Below are 17,708 nucleotides of genomic sequence, written 5' to 3' on the forward strand. Positions count from 1 at the left end.
ATGGTTGACTTTTTATATGTTGTGACTTGGATGGAGAGTTTTCTTGCTGGAACTCCTACCATATCTTCTTATTTATATGTGTACTAAGTATCAAGATGTATACACAACTTTGTGGTAAATTACCTTGACCAAGACCTGATCCAGGAGGGATGAACAAACAGATAAACTGATCCACATTCAACGAAACATGCCCCTACTATTGCAGAGGAAGAATAAACTTTTTATCCGTGTGAAGTATGTTGTTCAAGTGAATTAAAAAAAATATGTAAGAGTATAAACAAAACAAGAAATAAACAGATCGTTACATATTTATTACATTCCAGATCTGTCGATTCCATTCTTTAGCAATGCATAGTGCCTAGTATTATATAACACTGTACTAATTCCAAAACATGTCAAGTTCTTCCATCTTATATTACTTGGTCATCACAAGCATAAATGTCAGCATTAAACAGCCTAACAGTTTTTCACTGGGACAGGACTCGACTGATTTATAATCCAAATGCATGTATCTATGTCAGTCATCAAGACATTCACCATGTAAATGGGGCTCTTTCTCTCAGCATTCGTACACTGAACTGTTTCCATTCCTTCTGTCTTATCCACAGTTCCTGTGCTGTATCGAGACAAGCCAGAACAGCAGCACCTTTCCAACAGGTAAATGTGGGATCCATGTCCTAGAAGACAAATACTTGACGTGTCAACATTATAGTAAACAGCTCATTATCTGATTGCAACATTATGAAATACAAGAAAAATATCAAAACACCTAAAAGTAAACATTTTGATATTTTCAATTCAGAAGATATTTTCAAATTATGTCTACAAGCATAAGGCCACGGTTTTTTAATTTGATGGTTTACGGATTTTCCCCATGAAAAAGTCGGGTCTGTCGGTCGGGAAAAAAAAAAAAATCATCTTTGAAGACAGAAAAATATGCAAAATCAATATATATTTCACCTTTCTAACATTATGTTTGTTATGCTATTTTATCATCATTTCTTAAATTTTAGTTCGATGAAATATTATTGCTCAAATGTTATAAACATCGCATGACATTGTCTAATAAATTACAGTAAAAAATGGGGGGTGCACGGACAAAGACGAAATTAAATCGTCATATCAGAAACAAGAAAAATAAATTCGCGTAGCTCTTTATCAATTCCAGAAAACTTGGTGAATAATGATCTTCAAGCACGAAAACTGATGAAGATAAAAATGTAAAAACGTCGTACGAAAATAAGTTTCAACACACGTGTTAAAAACCTAATAGACTCGTCCACTGGAAAACGAGATTATCGGGTTAATCTGTTGTCTCGCATTCCCGTTTTTTATCCAAATGGACGATAATTTTTTTATTATCTATGAAACAAGAAAATTCCAAATGATTTGTTAATATTCAGTACTTCAACTTGATGCCTTTACCCTGTCCACATTTGGACAAGTCTATTTCTATGAGATGATGATCTTACGGACTGATGACAAATAAGGGAAACGAACTTATTGTGTAATTGGTTTTAAAAACAAGTTTCGTTCCGCAATATTATTTGCGCAAACGACATTTCAAGGTCAGTTATAATTGATTTGTCTATTTTTGGAAACGTAAACTGGAAGTTTTATTTTTTCACAACAGAAAGTGTTATCAATTTTGTTAGTGATTAATGCATTTCATTTCATAAAAAAAAATTATTTAATTATTTTTCAGGGATAATGCATTTGTTAGGGTCGATGGGAATAAAAAAGCATGAAAAGTCAATTTTATTTTTATTCTGGAAATCGGAAAAATCGGGTCGGCGGATCCGTAAACCAACAAATTAAAAAATCCTGGCCTAACTCAATTTCTGAGAAAAATGAGGTCTAACATTTTTAAAAGTTGAGTTTAAAAGTTTTTATTTTCTTCAATCCAAACTTCTTACATGCAATACTGTACAGCAGGTTATTTTCGCAGGATGTAAATTTTCGCTCAGTGTAGAGGACAGAACAAAATTGCCAAAACAAATTCAATCAATTTAAAAGTGTTCATGCAAAGGTATTGATAAAAGTTTTGAATCCGCCAAAATTATAACTGCCAAAATATTTCTTGTACCTTATTCAAGGAAAATTGCAAAATTTAACACCTGCAAACAAATATAACCCGCTATACGGTATGAAATCGATTTGGGTAAACAGAAATTCAATACAATTGAAGTATTAGGATGATCATCCAAATTAAAGAAACAAATTGACAGCCGTGTTCTTCAATAAACTGATGTAGCATATGATCTTTATTTTACAGCAAAGATGTTGACTCAAAAAAGTAGGAACCATATTAAATTTACAGTGATCTGTGCTTACTGTCTCTCTGTAACATGACCATCTTACCCTTATACAAGTGTTATCGGCTCTATATGGGACATACCTTAGGTCTTGTGATGACATCCATGGTTTCTAACATCAGTCTATACTGTGGTGGCATTCCCACCCACACTTTGTACTGTAACCACTGTTGTGCACCTTCAAACTTTAAACCTCCTCCGACAACTACTATACAACTGTACATTTTCTTTTTTATCTCATCATTTCCTTAGAAAATAAAAACAAATATTCAGAAGTAAATATAAATTAATTTAAAAGTGTTCTTTGATTTCTTTAACCACCTTCCAAATTTTAACCAACAGTGTTTGTGTTATAAATCTGAGGCTGGAAGAATCCTGTATTGTCCATCTAGCTTTTATGCCTATGTTTGAATATAAAAATGCAAATATTCTTAGTGAAATCCTCCTGATAATTTGGTTTATACAAGTTAAGATGTTAAACAGAAGAAATACAATTGATTAACAAGAATAGGAGGCAATACAAAGTACAATATGCTAACATCTTTAGTTCAACAAATAACAATTAATTTTTAATGCTTATCATCTTGTTTATTACAGGATGAAATCCTCAAGAAGAGGATTCCATAGTACTACTTCATCATTATTGTGCATCCACAGGCTAAGCAAAAGATTGCAAATCAAGACCAGTATTAATATGTCATTGAAACCAAAGAAACATAATTCCTTGACGTTGTTACTTTGCAGCTATCTGCTTAATTTTGCTAGATGACCTTGAAATGACAATTTTTGTAAACCACAATTCAAACAAAAAAACCATGTATATACAACATGAATACTCAGATATAAGATCAGTTGCCCCAAAATTGAGTAGAATGCTTGCCTAGTTTTTAAATATTAAATAGTTTAATTGCATAGTGATTTCTCTTTCTACCAAAAGGGAAAGAGCTGCAAAAATCTCCATTTAAATATTTCTCTCTGCTTTATTTTTAACCACACTAATTACATACCACATCTTTCTATGCTTTTGAGTATAGCTTGGTCTATTCCCATTAATTGTAAAACAGTTTCTGTATCTACATCAGTCTCCTCTTCCTCACCCCTCCTCCCACTTTTTACTGTGTCTGTCACATTTAATGTGTCTGGTGCATCATTTGAGTCATCGTCCATCTGAGTCTGATGCTGAGAGTCATCCATTACATTCAGTTCAGAATTGTCTTTTGATTCTGTTGTGTCCTTTTTCTTTGAAAGCTTGGCCTGCAAAACAAAGGGTTTGCTAATATATTATCACTGAATGATAATAAATACACTGTATTATAATTCAGCCAGAATGCCACCATATGCATGTCCTTGCATCTTCGGGTGTATTAAATATTCATGTGCAACTTTTTATAAAAATAGCAAAGTTCAATTTAAAACAACAAATACCTGCAAATTTATAAAATTCTTAATAAACATGCCAGTTTGTTTACACAAGAAGCCAAAATGTATGACCTGCATTTCTAACCTTTGAAACTATAATCTTCTAGCATTGCTCTCTTCCTTAGAATAAAATAGAATCTTTAAAGAGCAAGCTCACATACATGTACTCCATACGAATCACATAATTTTACAAGAAGTTATTTGTGTTGTCATAGATATAAGAAGATGTGGTATGAGCACCAATGAGACAAATCTCCATCCAAGTCACAATTTGTAAAAGAAAAACCATTATAGGTCAAACTTCAAACTTAGGTCTTCAACACAGAGCCTTGTCTCATATCGAACAGTTAGCTATAAAGGACACCTTATTCATTATTCACAGTATTAGCCAAGGGGAAGTAAAATTGAGAAAGGAAATTGGGAATGAGTCAAAGCGACAACAACCTGACCATAGAGCAGACAACAGCCGAAGGCCACCAATGGGTCTTCAATGTAGCGAGAAACTCCCTCACCCGTAGGTGTCCTTTAGCTGGCCCCTTAAAAAATATGTATACTAGTACAGTGATAATGGACGTCATACTAAACTCCAAATTATACACAAGAAACTAAAATTAAAAATCATACAAGACTAACAAAGGCCAGAGGCTCCTGACTTGGGACAGGCGCAAAATTGCCGCGGGGTTAAACATGTTTATGAGATCTCAACCCTACCCCTATACCTCTAGCCAATGTAGAAAAGTAAACGCATAAAAATATGCACATTAAAATTCAGTTCAAGAGAAGTCCGTTGTCTGAAAAATCTGTAAAAACCTTAACATGTTACAATTGATCACTGTCAAGCTGCTGATCAAATATAAAGTCATTCTGTCAAAAATTCCTAAGAAAAGTGTGACAAATAATACATGTTTGCATTCAACATATTCAAAAACTAGAAATATCTGTCAACTGACCAATCATCACTGTTAGGAAAATATTAGTTTGTTATTAAATACCCAAACTGATACATACAGATAAGGTGTTTCCATAACCCCATCTCCTAGAGTAGGAATATAATCTGAATATTTTACAAATTTCACTCATAAAAAAGTCCATTTCTGTGTAATAAAATCATTTCATACTTTCTTGCATTGGGTTTGTTAAACTCGTAATGACATGCAAAAACTATTTAAAACATAGAAGTGGATAAACACATGGAAAAATGTGTTGGCTTTTAAAAAAAAACATAGATGTGATTCTAAAATAGCAAATATCATAAGATCTTAATCGAAACATTTTCTAAATAAAAATACCATGAAAAGACAATCCAAATTCTTACCTCCCTTGAAGTCATCTGAAGATAAAACTCATCATGGGGATCTTCTGGGTCACCAGTACAACGGCCCTGGGTCCTTACAAGTTGTGGTCCCATAATACCTAGCAGTTCTGGATGAAACAATGACATAGGTGCTACGATAGCCTCATCACCCAATTTAACAGGATATTTCACTATATGTTGCTGAGGTTTTCTAATTAACAGTGAATGATCTTGTATACCAGTTTTATCCTAAAAATACAAAATAAAATCTGTAATCAGATCCTTAAATATTTTCAATTTTTCTTCATATATAAATGTGTAAAGGATACAATAAAATTACAGCCAAATTATCATCAAAACTGACATTGTTCTAAACAGCCTTTTGGTTTCAGAATCTAGACATATATATATAACTCACTTCTTTGATCTTTAGACAGAAAAGAGTTCAGAAATATATATATTCATACCTTAATAACCCTAGTGCAAAATGTAAAAAAAATAACATAGGCCAGAAACATTTTATCACATAGGTAATAATATCCTCAACCATGTGGATTTCATAATTAAGAGATATGAACTTTAAAATTTAAACCCAAATGTGCCACAATATAAAACTAGAGGCTCTAAAGAGCCTGTGTCGCTCACCTTGGTCTTGTGCATATTAAACAATGAACACGGATAAATTCATGACATAATTGTGTTTTGGTGATAGTGATGTGTTTGTAGATCTTACTTTACTGAACATTCTTGTTGCTACAATTATCTCTATCTATAATGAACTTGGCCCAGTAATTACAGTGGAAAATATTTTCTAAAAATTTACAAAAATTTATGAAAAATGTTAAAAATTAACTATAAAGGGCAATAACTCCTTAAGGGGTCAATTGACTATTTTGGTCATGTAAACTTATTTGTAAATCATATTTTGCTGAACGTTATTGCTGTATACAGTTTATCGCTATCTATAATAATATTCAAGATAAAAACAAAAAACGGCAAAATTTCCTTAAAATTACCAATTCAGGACAGTAACCTAACAACAGGTTGTCCGATCCATGTGAAAACATCAGGGCAGATAGATCTTGACCTGATAAACAATTAAACCCTGTCAGATTTTCTCTTTATGCTTCGGTTTTTGAGTTATATGCCAAAAACTGCATTTTACCCCTATGTTCTATTATTAGCCGTGGCAGCCATTTTGGTTGATTGGCCAGGTCACGCTACACATTTTTTAAACAAGTTACCCCAATGATGATTTTGGCCAAGTTTAGTTTAATTTGGCCCAGTAGTTTCAGAGAAGAAGATTTTTGTAAAAGATAACTAAGATTTACGAAAAAATGGTTAAAAATTGACTATAAAGGGCAATAACTCCTTCAGGGGTCAACTGACCATTTTGGTCATGCTGACTTATTTGTAAATCTTACTTTGCTGAACATTATTGCTGTTTACAGTTTATCTCTATCTATAATAATATTCAAGATAATAACCAAAAACAGCAAAATTTCCTTAAAATTACCTATTCAGGGGCAGCAACCCAACAACAGGTTGTCGGATTCATCTGAAAATTTCAGGGCAGATAGATCTTGACCTGATAAACAATTTTACCCCCATGTCAGATTTGCTCTAAATGCTTTGGTTTTTGAGTTATAAGCCAAAAACTGCATTTTACCCCTATGTTCTATTTTTAGCCATGGCGGCCATCTTGGTTGGTTGGCCGGGTCAGGCCACACATTTTTTAAACTAGATATCCCAAAGATGATTGTGGCCAAGTTTGGATTAATTTGGCCCAGCAGTTTCAGAGGAGAAGATTTTTGTAAAAGATTACTAAGATTTACGAAAAATGGTTAAAAATTGACTATAAAGGTCAATAACTCCTAAAGGGGTCAACTGACCATTTTGGTCATGTTGACTTATTTGTAATTCTTACTTTGCTGAACATTATTGCTGTTTACAGTTTATCTCTATCTATAATAATATTCAAGATAATAGCCAAAAACAGCAAAAATTCCCTAAAATTACTTTTTCAGGGGCAGCAACCCAATAACGGGTTGTCGGATTCATCTGAAAATTTGAGGGCAGATAGATCTTGACCTGATAAACAATTTTACCCCATTGTCAGATTTGCTCTAAATGCTTTGGTTTTTGAGTTATAAGCCAAAAACTGCATTTTACCCCTATGTTCTATTTTTAGCCATGGCGGCCATCTTGGTTGGTTGGCCGGGTTACGCCACACATTTTTAAAACTAGATACCCCAATGATGATTGTGGCCAAGTTTGGTTTAATTTGGCCCAGTAGTTTCAGAGAAGAAGATTTTTGTAAAAGTTAACGACGACGGACAACGAACGACGACGACGGACGCCAAGTGATTGGAAAAGCTCACTTGGCCCTTCAGGCCAGGTGAGCTAAAAACACATAGCTGAGAGAGTGATAGAGCAGATTGGTACCCCGAGAAAACATTGTCAACCGTGGTGAAGCTCATCAACAAATTTAAAACTTTCTTGAGGCAGTCAAATTCCAAGAAGAAGGCTTGGAATGAAGAAAATAATTTACCAGGATACCATCTGATTCACATATTCTAGTATTATCTATTTACTGCCTTTACTTGCAATTATTCAATATTCCATCTTCCTTTAAAGAGAACTAATTTTGAGATCAGAAATAATTCTACCTGGTCTAAATGGCAGTAGGATTCTTTCATTTCCTGCATTATGTTACAATCTGTCACTTTATTTAGGTCTATTTCCTTTGGATTGAACCCTGACCTCTGAAGCAGCCAATGAAAACATCGAGTGACATCACTCCCACCATATTCCATTGTAATTCTGTTGTATATAAATGTCAGTTTGAATCAAAATATTACAGTGTAGAATTGATAATAGTTTATCAGAAGGTTAGGAACTTGTTTTCAGTATAGCTAAAACACTTTCTGTAATGTGTTAACTTATTGTGGATTAATTTGTGATTTTGCTATCTATTTATTACACTGTTATATAAAACTTAAATGCTTCTATTGTACTGATTTTCTTATTTGTTCTCTCATATGTTTTGTTTGTGTCTCGTTCAAGATTTATAAAGGGGACAGTTCAGATCTCAAACCCTAGCTTAACCTTATCCCATGTTCTTGTGCATGTCCCTAGTCAGGAACTTTTTCAGTGGTTGTCTTATGTCATACCTTTGTTATTTGGGGAATTTGGTGTTGATGATAAATTCTAAACTGTTTCTGTGATGTTTATTGACAACTTTCATATACTTGGGACAATTTAGAGCTTGACAAATTTTATAGATATACATGATATATATAGTCTGTTATTGAAGAATATTTGTTATCTTCTAGATGTCTTATTGTTGTTTATTTGTTGGGTTGCTGTCATTGACATATACCCCATATCTCCATAATTTATACAAATAATCAAAGATTTAAACAGGTTTTAGAGAGTTTCACTATTAGTCATTTGAAATATATCTATTATAACAATTTTGCATAAATCATAAAAGACAGCTTTTCAGATTCCTAACTCTTAAAATCTTAACTATACTTTTTCATAACTTTTTCACATGCTCTGTAAGTAAGCTTAAATTATTTCCTTATATCTTATAGTTTGAGTCATGAAAATTTACATAAGAAAAAACTTATCATTAATAATTACATTAGATATATATTTCATTATTATACACTTTTTTGATTGGCTAATAGCATATAATTATAATACATATAATTTTACCTTGTTTTTAATGTAGAATTTCCATCTTCTACACAACACACACTGACTTTCTGATCTCCTATATCAACAACACATGCACTACCCACACCAGCACCAAATGTAGCACACACAGACTCCTGTAAATTATCATATATGTTATTAGGTAATGATAGTTTAAGTTCCAAATAAATATTTAGATATGGGTTCTTTTAGGTTTAAAAGAGTGATTTGCATGTAGGCACCACACCATTTCTTGACAACTTGTTTCTTCATTAGCTTTCTTGATATAACGGTTATGTCTGATTGGAGAAAGCTTATTATTAAAGTCAAAAAATATCTTTTAACTCATCGATTAAACAAACAAACAAAAAACACTGAAAATTACCTTTGTAAACTTTAAAGAGAGTAGAAATTGCCATGAAACACATTTTTAACCAATCAAATGGATAAGATTTTTTCAAAAGTCAAAAAAGAGGGTTTTAATCTTGTATGTAAATAGTTGAACAATTGCTTATTTATGTTTACACCTAACACTTATCAGCTTCCTGTTTACCAGATACTTTGAACCTGAGCATTATTAATATGAATGAAGCAAGCACCAATGTTAGATTTTTTTACTCAGCAATTATCTGCTATCTTGCACTATCAACTATTTTTTGCAAAATGTAAAAAAAAATTAACTGCATATCTAAGTCAATATTTTGTGACTAAATGTTTTCATACCTGTATAACAATAGCTGCACCAAATCCAAGTTTATTTAGTAGTATGTCTGTCATGTGTTTAACATGGTTGTGTACAAACACATCTGGCACAAGCAGTAAAACTTTATATATCTGAAATATAAAATAACTGTGGTTGAGCAAAATTGTGCATCTTCAATAACTGTTTATTTTTCAAACAGCATTGTATCAAAATGTCAAATACTGGTACTATACTGTAGATTAAGAAATTATTGTAATAAAGGTAAAAAGAAAAATTCATTTAGAAATAGATATCAACTATATACAAGTACAGCTTAAAAAGTAAAAAATGAAATAAAACAAATACTGTAATCTTAAAATGCAGTCTCATGTTGATATCCTTTTTTAAAGGATAACATATGAAAGCATGTCCACTTTTCACCAGTGGGGTTATATAGTGTATATCGCTGAGAATAAAACATTAAGAAATTGGAAGGAGGCATTGAATTAATTGAATTTTAGTCACAAATAAAGATACAGGTTTACTTTATTTTTCAGATATTCCTTCACTGTGTAATGTGTTAACAAGGGATAGCAAACCATTAAAAAATTACTAAAACAGTTACTTGCTATTGTCTTTAACTATTACCAGGTAAAGAAGAGCATGGCACGGATCACAAACGTATAAATTCTAAAAAAAGAAGCTGATTCAATCATAGTCATGTATTATTTCAAGAGATAAAACAAGTTAAAACAGTGAAAGTGATCTATCTTAGACATTTAACGGTTTGTTTTTTTACCATACAATTCTACCCACATAAATTATTACCACTCTGCACAAAAATGTTGATCACATCTAATATGACATACGTAAAAATAACAAATGCTCTGTGTTTGAGGTAGTAATTTGACCTACAATGGTAAAATTTTTACACTTGGATGGAGAGTTGTCTCTTTGGCACTCATGCCACATCTTCTTATTTCTATTTAATATCATTAGAAAAAAAATCCTGAAAGGAAAATTAATTATATATAAATCTATCTCTTCCAAATGGTAAAAGATGAATTCATCCTTCATTCCCTTTACCTTAAGATCTTTAATAGGAATATCCAGATAAGTCTGTATAGCAGCAGACCAAAGAGTTTCCAAGTCTTCCATCACAGCCGTCAGAGTGCCCCCTGGTCCATCGTGTAAGTTTAAACGCCCTCTTCTCATTGGCCAGTGAATTCTAAATTTATCACTTGGTTTAATATGTAATGCCTGAAATAAATAAAAGTTTGATCATTATCTAGTCAGTTATGAAATTTAGGCTGAGCTGACTAAACAAGTATACTTTGGTATATTTTATACTCCAATTAAGGTTTATAATGTAAAATTTAAATAACCCAATATTTGTTGAAACAAAGCAGTAGCTCTATTCCTTCTGTAGATAACAAGTTAGAGTAAAATGGAAGCTTTTCTCAGTCAACAACAGTGTACAATTTCATTTTACTCTAAGGAATTCTAGGTAAATAAACTTTCGCTTTTCAATTCTCAGAAGATTTTTTTTTATTTTGAAGGTATTCTTCTTTTCTTTTTAATCAATTAATATATGAAAAATAAACACTCTTAAAGGGAGATTTTTTCATGGTAAAATTCACAAATGAAAGTATCTGGCCTTGGTATCTACCAATACAATATGTCTGGAAAATAGTTGTATGTAGTGACCTTCACTCTGTTGTTAATTAGAATTCAGTCTTAGGTCTATGATGCTAACTTTTATTTATTGCTTGTAAATATGAAATTTCCAAACAAAATTTCTGTTGCAGAAAAGGAATTTCTGAAGGAAAATAATATACTATCAACAAAACAAAAAATCCTGACCTCTTCTCCAATCAGAAATGGTGTTTGCTTGGTGTCTGACCATTTTTGAGGACATACTACATCAGTTACTTGGCCTCTGGCATTATTATTATAACTGTATATCTACAATTAAAAATCAAGAGCATAATTATTTTTCAACTATAAAATATAATGCTTTATAGTTAATAGTGACAAATGAAGCACTGAGCACTACCTGCATTATGTCGTCCATCTTTATTCTATCAATCTTATCAAATCTGTTATCTTCTTATATTTACATTAAATATAAATAAGAATACAGTTTACAGTTTACACATTATGAAAGATTGTAAAAACATTATTATATTAGATAGTTTCTAAGTCTATATTTTGCTTTGGTTTTATTCTATGATTTTCATTACTCCGACAAATTTCTAAGCATCAGAATTAAACTTTAATTGTTAAAATTATCTTATATCAAATTTGGTTTTGATGACAGATCTATGTTTTTCAGTAAAATAAACCTGCTATCAGTCTAGACTCAAATTTGAGCTTGATAAATAGAACAGTCATATGTTGTTTTTTCAACGTCTTTTTGTTATATTTTAATCCTATTGTGTTGTTGGTGAGTAACAAAATGCATACATCTCTTTTATTCATTTTCAAATTATTAAGAATAAAAAATCGTAGGAGATTATTGTTTAATTTTGTGTGTCTACTTTTAACACTTAACATTCCAAGAACTTAATTTCCATGTGCCATAGCAATGTTTTGTTTTTGTTAGCACAATATAATTCTATTCCTGTTGAATCATTATTTAACTATAACTCAAAGAGCATGTTAAAGAATATCTGACCAGTTTTTGTGAAGTTGGTTGTCTATATTCTCCAGTAGACGTTGGTCTGGATGCCACAGCTTCTTCAGATTGTTTAAGACCATACTTCTGTAATGCCTTAACATCACTGTGCTACAATAAGATCAACATTGATGGATCATTCAATACAAGTAAAAGAAACATGTTTTTTAGTTAGCATTTTAAACTGTCAAAGTATATTTTGTGTCTTCATGAAGCTTTTAACTAGAATTTTTGTCCAGATGAAATGTTATTTCATAAATATATACTTTATTGACAAATTTGTACAAGGCATGCATATGATACCTAAGTAAATCACATACAAAAAAATATTAAAAAAATATATCAAAATTGATTAAACAATTATCATTACATCTAAAAAAAAAAAAAAAAAATGTGCTTTTGGTTTATTTTTGCCTAAACATTTCAAACCAGATGACTTAGAATCTCCATTTGAAACCCAACCTTCAATGACAACAAAATCTATTCAAGGTATCAGACATGTGACAGAGTTGTCAAGCCACAACTGGAGATTTGGAAATTTTCAGCTGGAGTTTGGGCCTCATAACTGGAGATTTTTTATCAACATTTTTTTGACATACGCAATGGGTTTTTTATGTGTTGAAACTGCATATTTTCCTTGTTTGTTAATGATTTTAATCCCTTAAACACCTCCATAGCCATTTTTACTTGATAGAAATAGAAGATAAGAGGTTTTCAAATATTTACTTATTATATATAAACTTCAAGATAAAGTGATCAGCCATCATATATAATTGGTAAAAAGTATCTCTGCTTAAGCTACATTGTCAATTTTGGTACCACTACTGAAGTGGTGTTGAATTGATAAAGTTGTGAGCTTTCTGGTGGGTTGCTGTCCCCATATGTTTGGTCAAGAAAATAGGGTCACCATATTCAGCTTTGCAAGAAGTGTAGTGTGCATAAGTATCATATGTGAGTTCATTTTGACATTTGTCTTTGAGGTTCAGTAATATAACTTTTCAATTTCCAACAGCATCAAATTAAAGTCGTTTATACAGGCATGTGTCTTAAACTTGCTAGTTCATCACCAGGTAATTTCCCATTATCTTGTATTGCTGTTAATACAGTGTAATCCTAAACACCTTCATTAATTACTTGAGGCTTAAATTACCTATTTACCTTTTGACAAAAAAACAATAACAGGAAATGGTGACTTCTGTTTTTCTCAGATGACTATTCTGATATTAATTTAGAGTTTCTCAGACATTTTCTCTGTCAGTATCAATTTTGTAAACAAAAAGGTCTACTGACAATTTTTTAATTCTGAGGGACGGAAGAGGGTCTGAAAAGATGGAGATGTTGACTCCCGCTGGAAGAATCATGTGTATGCGGTGTTCTTATGCAATATAGATGACACATGATCACTTTTTAAATCATGGAAGGTAAAGTAATCTAGTTACATGACACAAATCTGCACATGCCGTTGGACCACATGCACAAGTAATTTATACTACTTGAATATCATCATAATAGTATACAATTCAAACTCTTAATAAAATGACACACTTCATAATTTATATTTGTACCTGACATTCTGGTCTGTTAATCCATGGTTCTGTTTTCTGATAAGTAGTTCTCCTTGCTATACAGTGAGGTATGGTTACTGGATATGTGTCTGAGGCCCTCCCAAGTCTGAGATTTAATGATCCAGGATGTATAATCACTACAGTTGCTGTTTGTATAGGCTTAACAAAAAATAGTGCCAATGTTATTGTATTAATTTTTTCTGAATCATTATTTTGCAAGAAATTGCTATAGTTACTAACACTTCTATATAAGAATTCTATAAGAAAAAATAAAAACTCTTAAATATCACAACATTCTGTTAAGAGTAGTTGTTGAAAAATAGCTGAATACTGGTATTGCTGCAACCAACATGACCAAATAATTAATTTCTTTTGATGCATAGTAGAATACTGGAATACACTGTATTTATCTTTATTGATATTTGTTCAAAATTTTAAAGTCTAGTCTGTCAAAGAAAAAAGAGGGACGAAAGATACCAAACGGACAGTCAAACTCATAAATCTAAAATAAACTGACAACACCATGGCTAAAAATGAAAAAGACAAACAATAGTAAACATGACACAACATAGAAAACTAAAGAATAAACAACACGAACCCCACCAAAAACTACGGGTGATCTCAGGTGCTCCGGAAGGGTAAGCAGATTCTGCACCACATGTGGCACCCTAATGTTTCAAAACAAGCCCATTAACTTTAAAATATTTCTATGTATTTTCATGAATTTTAAGAATTTATTCCATGGTAGTGGTTCATTTGCCAAAGCGGCTTAATCTGGGTTAGCCTGGTTGGTACCTTCGGTATAAGCACAAAACTTCATTTGCCAAGAAATTAGTTGCCGGTGCATAAAGGCATATGCTACCCTGGCCAGTCTTAACACTACGGCAATCAATCAGCCGGTCAAAAGAGTAAGGTGGAAAGCTCAAAGTAAGGTAAAATGTTGGAACTGAAAGATGAAGATTGTAACAATTTCCAATCGGATTATTTTGTAAAATGATACTGCAATGGTCCACTATGACGATAACATATTACTGCCCTTTTTATTTTCAAATTTATAGAATTGTCTCGGAGAAACATTTTTACGATAAATAAGGCTTAGACTCAGAAAAAAAATTGTATGTTAAAAATATGTTTTCATTATTGGTAGGTTTATTTTTTTCATATAAGAGTGCTTAGAAAGCAAACATTATACATTTTTACTTCGTTCGAAATCTTTGATTCAGCTAGTTCCACTCATTTAACTTGTCGGCCATTTTTAACCTGGTCAAGTCACTTAGTGATCTAGGGCTTACTGTGCATAACCTGAACTAGAACAAATGAAGCAGCCCCCATATAAATATCTGAATAAGTTTATTAAACATAATAACCTTAATAGCAATATTTTTTTTACATGTATTAAAAATAGGCAAAAGGAATCCAGGGCGATAGGACTCCATAAGCAAACAAAATCAGGGCAAACAGACTCGATACCACCTGTATCATACATACTGTATGTATATGTTAAAGAAACCAGAGGGTGGTAAAGGGTTATTTTCATGCAACGTTTTTGGCCTTTTTATTTAACCTTTTGTTTTGAAGTATTATTTCTCCTTTTCTCATGTTTGATTTGAAGTGTTTCCCCTTATTTATTTTCCCCATATATATTATATGTTTCGTGTCGGTACTCTTAATTTCTCATGCTTGTCCCACATTTCATTACAAATGGTAAACCGAGAATAAATTCAAAGTCAGTCCAGAGATTATTCTAAATTATATGTCCCCAGGATATTAATTGCTTTCAAATCAGTGGTCTCGTTAGACCAAAATAGAAGGGCGCCGCACCCTGGGTGCCCTAAGCCACGCCCTGTGTGCCCTCAGACGCCGTTTTCTGAAAAACCCTTGTGCCGTTTTGGTAAAATTGCCTTTTGTTTCATCGATTTCTTATCAGAAGTTAAATTACATATATGACACCTGGTGATTGCCCCCAGGTAAGGAGGTTAATCATATCATTACAATCAATTATTGTGGATAAGACTTCAAAGGTGTCAATTACTAGCTAATTTAATTAACACAATGTACCTTTTTTGTCATAAATATGATGAATGTGTCGGCATTTTCTTTTCGATCTCCAAGTCACAATGGAAGAGTGTATGAATGAAGACTTTCATGAATTTAGAATTGAATTGAAGTAATCAACTTTGCCTTCACAGAAACATCGTCCATCTCAACTTGTGAGCGACAAGCAGACGTAAACATGTTGGAAATTAATTTTGGAGTTACTTCCCCTGAAAAAGCTTATTACAAAATTGTGCTCCTAAAATAGTATTTAGCACTAAAAATAGGAAAAAATAACCAATTGAATACAAAATTATATAAGAATGTTACCTTAAGGATACTAACTGTCCTTGAACATACAAAAAAAATATATTGCAATTTATTTTTGATAATCATACTTTTGGCAATCCATGTTTTATACATTCTCAATTAAGAAATATGTTACTACCATTGTTTGATTGGTGTCAAGCTATCAACTTACAAAAATGGAAGTGTGTAGTTCAACTCTCATCACAAATAAACATGATGAAGCTACACTAAAAAATATATTCCTAAATGTTCTTTTTTTTTGGAAGGAGAGGGGGTGGGGGAGAATAGTAAGTTTATTTTGCCTCTTTTGGTTAATAGTATGAATGTGTATTGCCATGTTATATGAACATGTAGTATGAATGACTTTTCTTATGCAAATTTTATAGAATAAATAATCATAACAACAACTTATGCATCTTTATTGACAATATATACAGTAAAAAATGTGTGAACTCGTGATACACGCAGGGACGTAGACAAAAGAAATGAGCAGTGCCTTCTCCTATCATAAAAAAAGTGCCCTGCCCTCCACTGGCACCCTGCCTCTTTTCAATTCTAGCTAGAGCACTGCAAATGACTATGCATAATATTTTTTTCAAATTAGATTTATTCAACTTGCGGACGCTCAAATGTGACTGACAGGGTAGCCATGTCCATTAATAGTGACTTTTTGATCTCCGAGTTTGGCTGAGTAAGAACTTCAAGTATTTTGTCCTTACTAAATAATTACAATTCTATTTCTTTTTCTTCATTTTTTCCCCGATTATCATTTTCCGTGCAACCGTTTATGAGATTTTTATTTTACGTTTAGGAACCCCACAATAGGACCCTCATACCAGTTCTGGCTTTAACAACGTTCATCTTGTAAGTGTGTGTAGTTTTGTTGAAATAACAGCTAATGACCGGTTTTCCAAATCGAATGGAGTTCAAATACTGGTTTACACTGAGGGGGGATAAGCCCTTTATCGGGACTCCGGAATCGAGTGTTTTTAAGCTAGGATTGGAACTTTCGTGATCCGTGAATTCTTTTTTTTTTAATTTAGACCTCGGGATTTCGTGTTTTTAAGCCCGGGATTTCGGGATTTCATGTCTTTCAGCGCGGGATTTCGGGATCAGGACTCCTCCTACCCTCCTCTAAACTTGTATGGGTCCAACTAATTTCTTTCATAAATGACAAATTTTAATTCAATATGAAGTCAAATCAACAGGGCTAAGAACTATTTTTGTCATATTCATCAGTTCTTTTCATTACTTCATTGGTCGGGTCCGGAGTTTGTGTATAAAGTCTTTTTGTTGCATTTGTAGGCATGATTTTCCAGAGCTTTGGTTCATGTGTTGTGTTTACGTCATCATTTTTTGTGCAGAAATAAAGTAAATGCAAAACGGACTCGGGATATTTCCCGATAATTCGGACTAGCGAGAAAAGGTGTCATACCACCAATTACTCCCTCAAATTTAGAACGTGAAAGTAGGCCTACTCGGACAAAAAATATTGCATTTGATGTCATTGTCCACCTAAACTAACCAACAAATTTGCAGAAATAAAACTTTTGTTGAATGAGAAATATACTAGGACCATTTTGAGCTAAATTTTACCTGTTTAGGAGTTTGCATTCAAAATTGAGGATTAATGCGCTCCATGGTTTCTATCTATAATTATACTAAAATTACGAGGCCCAATTTGTCAGCCGTCATCACGTAAAAACGACGA

At 32.4% G+C, this 17,708-nt stretch overlaps 1 protein-coding gene across 2 annotated transcripts; it reads right to left on the reverse strand.

Moving 5' to 3' along the window:
• Window positions 1-296: 296 nt before the first annotated feature.
• LOC139492568 (actin-related protein 8-like) lies at window positions 297-17,374 on the reverse strand. Of its 2 annotated transcripts, XM_071280723.1 has the most exons (12): window positions 17,250-17,374; window positions 13,655-13,813; window positions 12,090-12,200; window positions 11,276-11,377; window positions 10,499-10,672; window positions 9,454-9,564; window positions 8,752-8,867; window positions 7,698-7,851; window positions 5,050-5,277; window positions 3,323-3,569; window positions 2,399-2,562; window positions 297-677 (listed from the first exon to the last, which is right to left on the reverse strand). In XM_071280723.1, the coding sequence occupies exons 1-12, from the start codon at window positions 17,304-17,306 to the stop codon at window positions 534-536; spliced, it is 1,767 nt and encodes a 588-aa protein (XP_071136824.1). In that variant the 5' UTR covers window positions 17,307-17,374; the 3' UTR covers window positions 297-533. The 2 variants fall into 2 exon arrangements, with proteins under 2 accessions (XP_071136824.1, XP_071136832.1); XM_071280731.1 differs by lacking the exon at window positions 13,655-13,813 and having other exon boundaries at window positions 17,250-17,342.
• Window positions 17,375-17,708: the final 334 nt, after the last annotated feature.

The sequence above is a fragment of the Mytilus edulis genome, chromosome 1, assembly GCF_963676685.1.
Source record: "Mytilus edulis chromosome 1, xbMytEdul2.2, whole genome shotgun sequence".
NCBI classification, from domain to species: domain Eukaryota; kingdom Metazoa; phylum Mollusca; class Bivalvia; order Mytilida; family Mytilidae; genus Mytilus; species Mytilus edulis.

Coding starts and splice junctions, on each gene's coding strand:
- LOC139492568 (XM_071280723.1), bottom strand. CDS start 17,306: ATGCCTACAAATGCAACAAAAAGACTTTATACACAAACTCCGGACCCG. Junction 11,378..12,089: donor AACCAACTTCACAAAAACTG/GTCAGATATTCT, acceptor TTTTAATTGTAG/ATATACAGTTATAATAATAA. Junction 3,570..5,049: donor TTCAGATGACTTCAAGGGAG/GTAAGAATTTGG, acceptor TTTGTTTTGCAG/GCCAAGCTTTCAAAGAAAAA.